Raw genomic sequence first — 14348 nt, 5'->3', positions numbered from 1 at the left:
ACAAGAATTAGCTGAGAAAATGGTAAATAATGTCTTTCAGAAAATTATTAATTGATTTTCTGGAAATAGACTCTCACTAAATTTTGAGAAATCACAGTGTATAGAATTGTGCACAGTAAATGGCATAACGCCATTGATGACATTGAACAGAAGTCTGTAGCTAAGGCAGAAAATTCAAAATTTCTGGCTGTGTGCACTGATGAGAAATTGGATTGGAGGAAACACATTGATGATCTGCTGAAACCATTAGGTTCAGCTACTTATGCTGTTAAGGGAACTGCAAATTTTGGTGATAACCATATCAGTAAATTAGCCTGCTATGCCTGTTTTCATTCAATGCTTCCATATGGTTCATATTTTGGGGTAAATCATCATTAAGAGAAAAAGTATCCATTGCGCAAAAGCGTGTAATCAGATCACCTTGCAGACATTTATTTAAGGAACTGAGGATATTCACAGTACCTTCAAAATATACATTCACTTATGAAATTTGTTATTAATAACTCATCCCAATTCAAAAATAATGGCGAAGAGCATAGCTACAACCCTAGAAGAAGGATGTTCTTCACTATTGTGGATTAAATCTGACTTTGGCACACAAAGCGGTGAATTATGCTGCCACAAAAATCTTTTGTGATTTGCCAAATAGCATTAAAAGTCTGACAGAAAGTGAACCAGCAATGAAAAACAAATTAAAAGAATTTCTGAATGACAGCTCCTTCTACTCGATAGATGAATTTCTAGATATGACGTAGTAACGTTAAAAAATGTGTAGTGAAAACTTAGATTAAACTGACATGTTCCACATCACTACCAAATGTCGTATTCATGATCTATGAACAAATATTAATGTAATGTAATGTTGGCAGAGCCACTAGCTGCAGATTTAAAATTCTGCTTGTTAGTAGTCTTTAGTAGTTGAAATGCACTTCCCCCACAGCTTCATGGGCGCCACACGCAATGGATCCCCCACCACTGCCGCTGTTCCCCCTCCCCTGTCAGGCTGTCAGAGCCAAGTATGTCCCACGTTACGTTATGCACACTGTAGTGAGAGATGAACTAACTCACAGAGAGCGACTTTGTATAAATGGATAAAGATAGCAGGTGCTTTATACCAAGTACTAGGAATGCAGAGCTGCATTAGTGCATAAGTGGACCTAGTAGTTAGTAAGACCCGAGATTAAGCGATCTTATGTGTTTCCAAAACTTTTAAGGAATTTTATCAAATTTCAACTGATTTGATAGCAGAAAAACATTACTTTACTACTGATTATTAGTTTAGGCTGCCAAACAACCATTTTCAGCCCAGTAATGGTAAAGATTTTCTCTGTGTACACTGCAGATTAGTACACCATTGTCAGTATATCTCGGCACATGATCACTAATGGGAAAGGTTTCAATACACTGTTGGTTATACCTGTCATGACCTTAGAAAAGTTTAATAAACCTTATTACATGCCAGATCATAACGAGAGAGGTAGCCGAGCTTCATAAGCAAGACGGCCTGTGTGCATGAAAGAAGGAAGTCAAACAGGATACTGGGGTAGATAACGCTTCCCAAAGCAGATGGACGCTATTTGCTTCTTCGAGGTTGGCCAAACGCGCCAGCAAGTAGTAGGCTACACTTGACAACCCGCCAAAGGCGCCGGGGGTCGAGGTCAACGGAATCATAGGAAACTTTCCAACGTGTGTAATGGAAGAATCCCGATTACGATTTATAGAGACAATCAAACACTAAGGCGATGTCGGTCCAGGGAAGGGTCGAAGGGAATGTTCCAGAAAGAGACTGAAGAGGCACCTGTGCAACCAGAGTCCATTAAGAATGGTACAAAAGAGTAATGTAGCAGTGAGCAGGGGCAGTACTCAATTCTACTATCGAGCTTCCAGAGGGCAGAGATGCTCCGCAGCAGCACCTGATGGATCACTAACACTTCAACACTATGAGAAGACGGTGAGACTCTGGTGGACACACAATACATGGGTACTAAATAGTGTTTTACAACATCCATTAGAATGGTGCTGAACAGAGACTGTGTGTCTCGAGGAGTTAGAATATCGGAGTTTCAGTGAATAAGAGGAACAAATTACTGCTTAGTACTTGTCTCTTGTACAGTGGGTAAAGTGGCCTGTGAGTGCTCGTGAAATACGGGGTGTTCATAAAGTCTCTCCGCAGTGCCGTATGATTGTTAGCCGCGTTTGCCGTTTGCCGAAGTGAATATACCGAAATGAAACTCACTGCAGTATTGTTGTGAGTTTATTGTTTCGTTGAAAAATATGGGACCCACAATCCGACGTCTAGAAATTGCAATCCAAACTCCTATTTTCACAGGATGAAGTGGTTCCTCATGAATACAAGATGGATTTGCAGGATTCCACATACGAGAATTTTGCGAGTTCGTGTACCCGGATACATAAAACCATGCCTCATCAGTGAAAAACCTTTCATTAAGATTATCCCTTCCATTTTGTTGAATGAAATTTTTGAACCATTGATGATAATGCAGTTTCTTGCCATGATCAGTATTTTTCACTTCTTGCACGACTGTCACTTTGTATGGGAAAATTTCTAATTTTTTCCTTACAGCTGTGTGGGCCGTTCCGACACTAACATCGATTTCCCGGGCGAGTTTTCTTATTGACTTGTTCGGACTCATGGACATTTTATCGGAAATATCGAGTAGTTTATCCTCAGACAAAACGCTAGGACGACCCACTTCTCGGTGCATCTGTCACCGAACCCGTACTTCGAAATTTGTTAACAGTATCGTGATGTGTAGAGTGTTGGAGTGTTGTCTCCGGGAAAACTGAATTAAATGTTTGACGAACTGAAACTGTGTATTTAGCGACAGCTTTGAACACTTGTTCGACTAAAAACACACGTTCTTCAATGCTTAGCATTTTAACACTGACAAGAACGAAACAGACGAACTAAACTCAAACGTTCACGTCAACACGTGACGACGCACGCCAACGATACTACTGACGCTGGCTGAGATAAACGAAACAGTAGAATGTGGGGAGAGTCCACTTGAAGGGAAGAAACCCAGACGGGCGAACAATCATACAGCACGTGGGGCTAACAATCATACGGCACTGCGGAGAGAGTTTTTAAACACCCCGTAGTTCACAGTGCTGATGGCTGATTATTTAGGCCAAGTGACCCGTAGTTAACAGACTGAATAACACTCAAGCATTCGTCTCTGATAGACATCCTTTCTAGTTATTATTGAAGCCATCTGACATTCTATTAAGAGGTTTTGGTCCGATACTTCACTAAGTAAATGTTTTTGTTAGAAGAATTGATTAAAGAAAGATTAATAACTTGCTACTTCAGCAAACCATTCCTCCTAACTCCACAAGAGTTACCAATGTTCCGTAACGTAACCCCCTCCAACAAAGATTTTCTCCCTCTCATCTCCGCTACAAAGGTTAATAACAAAGAAAAACTCGACTGCACCACGCAGGGGTAGGGAACGTGTGCCGGGACCAACATACCAACGAAGTTACAGAGTGCAATTGTGAACCGTGCTTGTTGAAGTGTGTACTTGATTACAAAGCATACACATCGCTGCTACGAAGTGTAACTCGTCAATATTCGAAAAGTAAAATATAATAAACAGAGTGATATATAAATATAATATGTAAAATATATGGACGAGTTACAATTCGTAGTTGCAACATCACTATACAATGATTTAAAACCATGTTTACTACGAGCTACTGAGTAGGCTTTTGGAAGAGAACGAGGAGGAGGGATGGGTGGTGCGTGGATGACTCAGGCCTTAAAAGAAATGACTAAAGAAAAGAAGACCGTTTACGGGAAATAGTTAAGCTCTAAAAGGCAGGAAGATTGGGATCACTGAAACGCAATTAAGAGTGACGTAAAAGGGATGGTTATGGGAGCTAAACAGGAGTCGTGGGAGACGGAATGTGTTGACGTAGAACATTTAGTTGAATACAAAAGGGCAACACAAGCCTGGTGATTTATATGTTAAGTGAGAGCCCCTGCTAAAATTAGAAGAGGGGCTAGAATGATTGTCATTTCTGAACGAAATGCACAATTCAAACGTCGTATTACAGGAGATACGGAGGAGTATTGAGAAGAGCAGCTGTGGAAGAGAGGGTTCACAATAAAGTTTATCAGTGCCTCAAAAAAAAAAAAAATAATAAAAAATATGGAAAGGCAGTCTGTTTTGGAGGCATAGTAACGGAATTATTGAAGTACAAACGACCTGAAGTAGAAGCAGCACTATTAACTATTTTTAATGAAGTGATTCAAGGAGATGAAGTACCCCAAGAATGGAAGATATCATATATTATCCCCATATATAAGAAAGAGAGCAAGAGAGATCTGACTAATTAAGGGGAACAAGAGTAATGGCTTCTATGTGTAGGTTGTGTAAGGAACGGATTGGAATAGTATGTGCATGTCGTTGTATCTTAGGAACAGTCGGGTTTTACTGCTGGGATAAGCTCTTTTGTGTACGCCAGATCTGTCAGAAAAGGAATGCAAAAAATCGAGATCTCCGTTTGGTGTTTATTGATCTAGAAAAGGCCTTTGACTCTGTGCGAAGGATGATGCTATAGACAGCGTTGGGAATTACTGGAGTGGGTGGTACATTACTAGAGTACGTGAAAAGGATGTACCACTAAAGCGGTGCAGTTCCAAAGGTTGCTGGTAAGCTACTGGAAAGTTTTAAAACAATTAAAGGGCTAAGACAAGGATGTTCTGTATTACCACCCCTATTTAAGTTGTATTTGGTTACTGGAACAGACAGTGCAGAAGTTTGGGTGTGGCAACACTACGTCAATGTTTACATTTATTAGTGTTTGCCGACAATGAAATACTTATTATTCTGTACAAGGTTGATGCCATATATCAAATGAGAAAGTTAATGGATGAAAATTCCTGGCAGAGTAAAACTGTATGCCGGACCGATACTCAAACTTGGGACTTTTGCCTTTCGTGGGTAAGCACCGTAACAATTTTAACAGAAAAGAGGAATGTGTTAAAATAGATAAAATTTGGCTGTAAACGCTGCACCGTAAGAATGACGTTATGTGATGGACTGTGGTGCTCTCTACACTGCTCTATTTTCGGTGCTCCCTCGAGTTCTTGTTGAAAGTTTCCTACTATACCTCTGAAGATGTCTTACGCAGCCGGAGAGAAAGCATTAAGAGAAATTTTTATACATCGATCACGGCTTATTAGCCCGTAAGTTTTAACTGACGAAGACTATCTCGTTTTTTGAAGTGGGCGATGTCGGGGTTTGGGTTTTGAGTTTGGCTGAATAGGAAATGTGGAAGTGCTAACGTATGTGCGTGTCTGATAAAAGAGTGGCCAGTGTGAAATGTAGATATCCCACAAAGTAAGACAAGCAAGGGTAGCTATTAGGCCATTAAATGGTACCTTTTGGGTTCGGCACATAGCCAAACGAACAAAGAAAGTAGTGCTTGTGTGGTGTGGTTGAAAGCATTCTGACATTTGGTTCACAGTGTTGGACATTGAACGAGCGACAAAGAGGGAAACCTGAGGCTTTCGAAATGACTGAGAAGGCTGGTAGGATAAAAGTTGTGACATCTAAGAGCAGACAACTGCTGATAAGTGGAAGCCTGTGCTAAAGTAAAGTAAGTACCATTCGTAGTGAGGTTAAGTGTACTTTGTACACTTCTTAATAACCGTATTCCAGAACTGCACTTCGTAACTTCGTTGGTATAAACAATAGCGTATAGAAATCTGTCCCATTATTGACCATGTGCCAAGATATACTGACGAAGGCATTCTAACCAAGAACGTTCGTAAACAGAGTCTTTACCATAAGAGACCTGAAGATGGATGTTTAGCAACCAAATCTAGTAATTAACTGTAAATAAATGTATTTTTTGCGATCAAGATATATGAAAGATTTTATAAAAATTTTTAATCGTTTTCGAGCCTAAAAGTGTTTGTGTTTTAGACTATACTGGAGGAAAAAGGTACTACGAGTTACAGAATACATGGAGACTGCATCGTTCAAAATGGATTGGATAAAAATTTTACTGACAAAATATATTTGTACACAGTCCAGTCACATTAATGTGACCACCGCCTATGTTCGGCGTCAAGATGCAGTACACACTCATAGACGACAGCTTAGCAGGACTAACAGTAGAATGTAAATAAAGCGTGTCGAGGGGACGCTGAAAATAACGCAGTTGTTGTAACAACGCTGAAACAGGGTGAATTACCTGACGCACAAAATGACCTGAATCGCATGATCAGCATTGGCATTCTGCTAAAGGTGGAAGCATTTCCGAAAATGCTGAATTTATAAACTGTTCGTGTACCATAGTAGTTTAAGTACACGATACATGGCAAATTGACGCTATCCAAAATCGGAGCCGAGGGGCAACCCTGGTGCGCCATGGGCCATAGATGACAGGGGTGAAGGACGGCGGCGGAGATGTGTACAGACGACTGTTGAGCAAGTGACCCAGATGAACCAAGGGGCTACCAGAAGTGTCTCCTGGACGACCATGCAGCGATCATTGCTGTGTATGGGCCTCCGCAGCAGGCGCCTGCTTCATGCACACACGCTGACTGCTGTTCATCGGCGATGAAGGCTGGAATTTATACGCCAATACCGCACTATACGTGCGCTGAGTGGTGACAGGTGGCCTTTTCACATGAATCACGTTTTATGCTGCATCGGACAGATCGCTGTTGGTGTGTACGGCGTGAAACGTCTGAAAGCAAACACACTGCAACGCGGGGGGGGGGGGGGGGGGGGGGGAGGGAGCGGCGTTATGTTCGGGAGAATTTTTTTGTGGCATTCCCTGCATGATCTTGTAATTCTGGAAGGACAATGGATCAACACAATTATGCATCTATACTTGGGAACAATGTCCATCTTTACATGCAAGTTGTTTTTCCTTGGCACGATGGCCTCTACCCACAGGACAATGCAACACGTCATACAGCTCGCAGTGTATGTGTGTGGTTCGAAGAGCTCCAGAAAGAGATTGTCATACCCCCCGTGGCCACCAAACGCCACAGATTTAAACCCAATTGAGAATCTGTGGGGCCATCCCTATAGGGCTGTTCGCTCCACGGATCCTCAGTCGGGAAATCTATAGCAACTGACCGCGGCACTTAAGTCGGCATCGTTCCAGATCCCTGTCGGTACCTTCCAGAACCTCAGAGAATATCTTCCCGCACGTCTCGCGCCGCAAAAGGTGGCTGTTCAGGCTTTGGGACAGATGGTCACATTAATGTGACTGGACGGTGTGTTATGCCTATAGAAGACGGATGAAAGCATGGAACGTATTTTGGCATAAATAAAAGTATACGAAAAGTGACTGGGTGCTGTTTTACTTAAGAAATTCAAGTAAAACACGTGTAATATCAACCTGTAGTGGCATATACAATTATGTGTTTTCGAATTTTCCTAATTTTTCACATTTCACTTTTAGTAGGCGTGCGTCCAGAAAAAGTTACTTATAGGATGCCACCCTCTCAAATATTCCACGATGATAAGTAGGCAGTTGATTAAAAGTTGTGCCAACAATTGCCTAGTTCATGAACAGTTGGCAACTAGCAGGCTATCTGCACGCAGGAAAATGTTGATAGCACGACGCTTACTATTAGATTGCTGCATTAGTTTGCAGCGTTTTCCCGTAAGTTTAATAAACACAACAGATACACATAACAGAGACTTTAGTCATTAACAGTATACTCTCGTGCACTATTTACATCAGTCCACCAACGCTGGAGTAAGTTTTCGATTCCGCGACTACAGAAATCACGTGGTTTTGAGGCGAAGAACCCATTGAGCCATGTTCGGAGAGAATTTTCATCCGGAAAGGAAGTTCCTTGAAGGATGTTCGCAAGAGAGCGGGAACGGTGAAAATCTGAGTGCGCAAGATCAGTAGAATAGGAGGGTGTGGAATGATTTCCCAAGCCAACTCCTGTAGAGCGTCTTTTGTCAGTGTAGCGGGCGGACGTTATAGTAGAGTAGCATCACTTCACGGAGTCTTTCTGGTTGTTGGTCTTGGACTGCGTCTCAGTAGTTGACAATACATGTCAGCAATGATGGTTACCCCTCTTCCGACAGAAGCACAACGTTATCTTTGTGGATGCGTGCAGGTATTTGTACGGGAAGTTGATGCTTTGTTTGGGCTCAGCCTTTCCGTTCTTTTCCGTATGTTAGCATAAGGGCAACATTTCTCATCGCCAGGAACGATAGATGATAGGAATGGTCAGTGTTGTTCACGAGCCAATTGATGATGGGCAAGCATAGATGCACATATGCCCACCAGCTGATTTTTGTGATTTTGGCTTAGAACATGCGGTACCCATACACGCAATATTTGAACTTTCCCAGTTGCATGCAAATTTCGCAAGATGGTGAAATAATCACAGTTCATCACATTTGACAGTTCTCGAGTACACTGACGTGGATCATTGTGAATTAATGTGTTTAAACTATCTTCTTTAAACCCTGAAGGTCTTCCTGAATGTAGAGAGTCTCTAATGTCAAAACTATCCTCCTTAAAACGAGGAAACAATTTTCTTGCTATGCTCTGTCCCCATACGCGGCGCAAATATTCCTGGCTGCCTCCGCTGCTGTTACCCCATTATTGAACTCAAACAGAAGAACATGACGGAGATGTGCCAATTTCTCTACTTGGTACTCCATTTTCTGGCGTCCACAGCTCCACTCGCTGTCTCCAGATGACAAAATGACCATGTCTAAACAGCAGCGGTGAACTATTAATAAAAAATGACGATCGATAAATACACTGATAGCACGGTATATTGATAATTTTTACTTATGGACCGTCTGACAGCAACTGAATAAAACAATTTTATTGCCATACGCGTTTCGGCTTTATTTTCTGCAAGGCATCATCAGTGGCCTGGAATAATCCACAGTGACGGGTAGCCGAAAGGCACGCGTTTAAGCTCACGCATGCTGGCGTGAGGTCTGGAACAGGTAAAGGAAATTATAGTAGCAAAGAACGTACGTAGCTGCGGGAATACTTAACTTTAATCCATAATTGGTGAACATCGGTCTGACGGTACATGCATCACAAGATAAATAGCAGTTGATAAAGGCACCTTGCTAGGTCGTAGCAAATGATGTAGCTGAAGGCTATGCTAACTATCGTCTCGGAAAATGAGAGCGTAATTTGTCAGTGAACCATCGCTAGCAAAGTCGGCTGTACAACTGGGGCAAGTGCTAGAAAGTCTCTCTAGACCTGCCGTGTGGCGGCGCTCGGTCTGCAATCACTGAGAGTGGCGACACGCGGGTCCGACGTATACTAACGGACCGCGGCCGATCTAAAGGCTACCACCTAGCAAGTGTGGTGTCTGGCGGTGACACCACAGTTTTGAACTGTACTTACAGGCTGCGTCGACAATTTCTTACATATTACGCTCCTGTTGCATTTTTGGTGTCCTTCTTCTTATGAATCCCAATTTGAGTTTTTTCCCCCCATTCCACAGCACTACGAACTGAACGCTTGTTTCAATACGATGTTTTGGTTTCTGTTGCCGACTGTCAAATGTTTTTCCCAAAGATCGAATGTTAACTGCCAAACTTTCAAGTGTAATCATTGAAATATCTGTGATCTGTTCGTGTATGCATTTGTGTGTGCGTTTGTGTTTGTGTGCGTGTGTGTGTGTGTGTGTGTGTGTGTGTGTGTTTGTTTGTTTTGGTGTTGTATATATGTAATTCTTTTTTTATCAATATACCGTAATATTACACGCAACTGAGGAAGACAGGACTACAAAAGTTGAAGATGAGACTGATAGCAATCGGAATACCAACACACAAAACAAAAATTCTACGAACTCGTGACTGCGCACACCCCGCTTGCTGCCGCACTCCTCCCGCTGCTGGTACTCACGTTGTCGAGCGCCTGCTCGTCGGCGCCGGCAGCTACGAGTCTACCGTACATGGCGCCGCCGTCGCGCAGCGCGGCCGCGTAATGCAGCGGCTGCCGGCCCTCGTGGTCGGCGCTGCTGACCGCCGTGGGCAGCCGCTCCAGCACGTCGTCCACGATGCGCTCGTGGCCTAGGCCCGCCGCCTGCAAAGCGCACAACAGCTCCGTTCGAGCAACGTAATGAGCAATTTGGGACGTGAACCTTCCCAGAAAGAGAGATGTTTTTAGTTTGAGCATATGACAAAAGAAGCCGAGTGGCGCTGACCAGTCCCCAGCTGCGCACTACGGGTTGCATAGGTCTGTGCTGGAGTAAGCTGTCGCCAGCACACCGGTCGGCAAAGATGATGCGTGAAGATCGATAAGCAGGCGCTCGATCAAGCGAGCCTATCACGAGAGAAGCCAGAGACACACCGACAAACAACACACCACCAACGCCCTCTTAACTGCATGTACACTACTGGCCATTAAAATTGCTACACCACGAAGATGACGTGATACAGAAGCGAAATTTAACCGACAGGGAGAAAATGCTGTGATATGCAAATGATTAGCTTTTCAGAGCATTCACCTACAACGTGCTGACATGAGGAAAGTTTCCAACCGATTTCTCATACACAAACAGCAGTTGACCGGAGTTGCCTGGTGAAACGTTGTCGTGATGCCTCGTGTAAGGAGGAGAAATGCGTACCATCACGTTTCCTACTTTGATAAAGGTCGGATTGTAGCCTATCGCGATTGCGGTTTATCGTATCGCGACATTGCTGCTCGCGTTGGTCGAGATTCAGCGACTGTTAGCAGAATATGGAATCGGTGGGTTCAGGTGGTGGTGGTGGTGGTGGTTAGTGTTTAACGTCCCGTCGACAACGAGGTCATTAGAGACGGAGCGCAAGCTCGGGTTAGGGAAGGATTGGGAAGGAAATCGGCCGTGCCCTTTCAAAGGAACCATCCCGGCATTTGCCTGAAACGATTTAGGGAAATCACGGAAAACCTAAATCAGGATGGCCGGAGACGGGATTGAACCATCGTCCTTCCGAATGCGAGTCCAGTGGTGGGTTCAGGAGGGTAATACGGAACGTCGTGCTGGATCCCAACGACCTCGCATCACTAGCAGTCAAGATGACAGGCGTCTTATCCGCATGGCTGTAACGGATCGTGCAGCCACGTCTCGATCCCTGAGTCAACAGATGGGGACGTTTGCAAGACAACAACCATCTGCACGAACAGTTCGACGACGTTTGTAGCAGCCTTTACTATCAGCTCGGAGACCATGGCTGCAGTTACCCTTGATGCGGCATCACATACAGGAGCGCCTGCGATGGTGTACTCGACGACGAACCTGGGTGCACGAATGACAAAACGACATTTTTTCGGATGAATCCAGGTTCTGTTTACAGCACCATGATGGTCGCATCCGTGTTTGGCGACATCGCGGTGAACGCACATTGGAAGCATGTAATCGTCATCGCCATACTGGCGAATCACCCGGCGTGATGGTATGGGGTGCCATTGGTTACACGTCTCGGCTACCTCTTGTTCGCATCGACGGCACTTTGAACAGTGGGCGTTACATTTAAGATGTGTTACGACCCGTGACTCTACCCTTCATTCGATCCCTGCGAAACCCTACATTTCAGCAGGATAATGCACGACCACATGTTGCAGGTCCTGTACGGGCCTTTCTGGATACAGAAAATGTTCGACTTCTGCATTGGGCAGCACATTCTCCAGATCTCTCACCAATTGAAAACGTCTGGTCAATGGTGGCCGAGCAACTGGCTTGTCACAATACGCCAGTCACTACTCTTGATGAACTGTGGTATCGTGTTGAAGCTGCATGGGCAGCTGTACCTGTACACGCCGTCCAAGCTCTGTTTGACTCAATGCCCAGGCGTATGACCGTTATTACGGCCAGAGGTGGTTGTTCTGGGTACTGATTTCTCAGGATCTATGCACCCAAATTGCGTGAAAATGTAATCACATGTCAGTTCTATTATAATATATTTGTCCAATGAAACTTGTTTACTATCTGCATTTCTTTTTGGTGCAGCAATTTTAATGGCCAGTAGTGTATTTAGACAGCCGCTGCTGACCGAAGGAACTCACTGTCTCTTGATTTCAACACAGTAAAATTCACTGTTCTAGTGTGATATTTGTAAGTGGCAGACAAACTACATTGTCCATGCATTCGAATTTCCTGTCAGTTGTGACCAGTGAGATGCTTGCTAGATTAGAAAGGCGTGGTGAGCCTAACTGTTCGTACATGGTACGATTAAGCAAAGTTACTGAGTCACCTCTGTGTAACTGAAAATTCACACGACGGCCAACAATTCGTAATGAAACAAATAGTTTGTTAGAATTCCCTTGCACAGCACTAGGGCGAGAGTTAAGGACAACCTTAACCTTGCTTTTGTCAGTCCACTCGCGGAGTGGGTGTAGTTCATTGGCCGGCCGCGGTGGTCTAGTGGTTCTAGGCGCGCAGTCCGGAACCGCGGGGCTGCTACGGTCGCAGGTTCGAATCCTGCCTCGGGCATGGATGTGTGTGATGTCCTTAGGTTAGTTAGGTTTAATTAGTTCTAAGTTCTAGGGGACTTATGACCACAGCAGTTGAGTCCCATAGTGCTCAGAGCCATTTTTTTTGTAGTTCATTGCAGGTTATGATAAATGTGCTGGCGTAAGCTGTCGCCAGCCCACCGATCGGCAAAGATGAAGCGCGAAGATCGATAAGTAGGTGCTGGATCAAGTGTGCCTATCACGCTGAGGCCAGAGACACACTGACAAGCAACCTGCCGCCAACGCGGAAGATCTCACTAACTCACACTTCAGTTTGGCGTCTGTCAATACTATCGCAGAGCGTGTCACAGGCTACAACGGTACATAGCGTCCAGATTACTGGTTACAGCAAGTTTACCGATATTCTCTGCAAGAGGAGTACTACTGATGAGCTTGAACCACAAACATGGACTCTATTCAAGTTAAGTAGCAGCTTCATCTAAGTAAAGAATGGTATTAATTCATGTATGCATTCATGTTGTAGAAAGAGGATGCAGGCCACCCGTAACAACATCCTCACCCCTGCTTCCTTATGGTACAAGGGTACTACAGTGGCTACGAGGATTCTACAGTGCCAACGAGGTTTCTGCAGTGGCGACGAGGACTCTACAAGATCCATTGCCGCTGGAGCGCCCTGGAGAGAAAAGTGAGGAAGGCACTTCATCAGGCCCCTCTGTTGAGGCCCATCAAGCTTGGGTAGCCCTACCAGCAGCTATACTAAAGCCAGCACAGCCATCAGCTTCAGTTTCTCTCTTTCCAAGCATTTATCCCGACTTGTGGGATCTGATGGTTAATTGGATGCGGCACGTTAATTTTTGGGGTGGCCAGATGCCCTTCCTGTCGCCACCCCATACCCCCCGGGAAGGAATTGGTGTACCCCAACTGTCTGCGCCCTGTGTAATCCATAGAATAGTGCAAATGTCTTCAGATGTCTGCGAGTCGTGTAACTGAGGTGGAACGTGGAGACCAGTCTGGTATTCACCTAGTGGGAAGTGGAAAACCGCCTAAAAACCACATCTAGGATGGTTGGCACACCGGCCCTCGGCATTAATCCTCTGGGCGGATTCCATCCGGTGCCGGAGCGCCTACCCGAGTACAGGAAGCAGCGTGTTAGCGCTCTTGGCTACCCTGGGAGGTCAAGCCATCAGCTTCACTGAGGTGCACAAAACCTCCCTCCCGGCTTTCAAGGTGTCTACGATAAGCAATATTCCCTGTGAGAGCCAAAACTGTAGAGTGCAAGCACTCACAGAGGTGCATGTTACCGAAATATCACTTTCATGCTTACATACATTAAGAGGAAATTCGTTATAGAAGGATGGGGCGACTGGTAAAAGGCGATTTGGGGGAAGAACGCTTCGCATTTAAATCGCAGTGCAGTCGCACTACATGTGACTTGGCTTTGTATTCCACATTTCTCAACAAAAAATATCAAAATTAAAAGAGATGTTCATTATTATTTAATTATTTTTGATGCTCTGAAGATGCAATATAATTTTTAAATAATACCTTTGCTGGCATATGGACATATGCAGACAGTTTCATAGATTGTAGCACCCAGGTTGCTTCGTAACCGTTCAGTTTCATAATCGAAAAAATCTCCTACACAAGCATATGTTGCTAAAAATATTGTAGCTCTCTTGTAACTTATACCTGATGAAAGCAATGTAGACGTCCTGGTAAGTTTTAACCTTAAAAGGATTTTTCTTCAAAACAGGACCTTGCAGACCAATCAGTTACAGTTTCATAGCGGCGCTTTCAGCTGAAACGGCAAACGGTCTCGGTAAAAGCTAAAAAACAGATGTAAGATTGGCACTGTTCTCAAAAAATTTAGGAAATTATCCTTGTAAGTCTTTCAAGGCCAGAATGAATTC

At 44.2% G+C, this 14348-nt stretch overlaps 1 protein-coding gene across 1 annotated transcript in view; it reads right to left on the bottom strand.

Annotated features, from left to right (window-relative positions):
- LOC124788628 overlaps nt 1-14348 on the bottom strand; it is a 495884-nt gene that overhangs the window by 230358 nt on the left and 251178 nt on the right. The window contains exon 7 of the mRNA XM_047255898.1: nt 9892-10071. Within this exon, the coding sequence (XP_047111854.1) occupies nt 9892-10071 (180 nt within the window). The remainder of the gene's footprint in view (nt 1-9891; nt 10072-14348) is intronic.

Source organism: Schistocerca piceifrons, chromosome 3 (assembly GCF_021461385.2).
Source record: "Schistocerca piceifrons isolate TAMUIC-IGC-003096 chromosome 3, iqSchPice1.1, whole genome shotgun sequence".
Classification (NCBI taxonomy): domain Eukaryota; kingdom Metazoa; phylum Arthropoda; class Insecta; order Orthoptera; family Acrididae; genus Schistocerca; species Schistocerca piceifrons.
The sequence above is the reverse complement of the archived record's forward strand: the minus strand, read 5'-3'. Positions and strand labels throughout refer to the sequence as shown.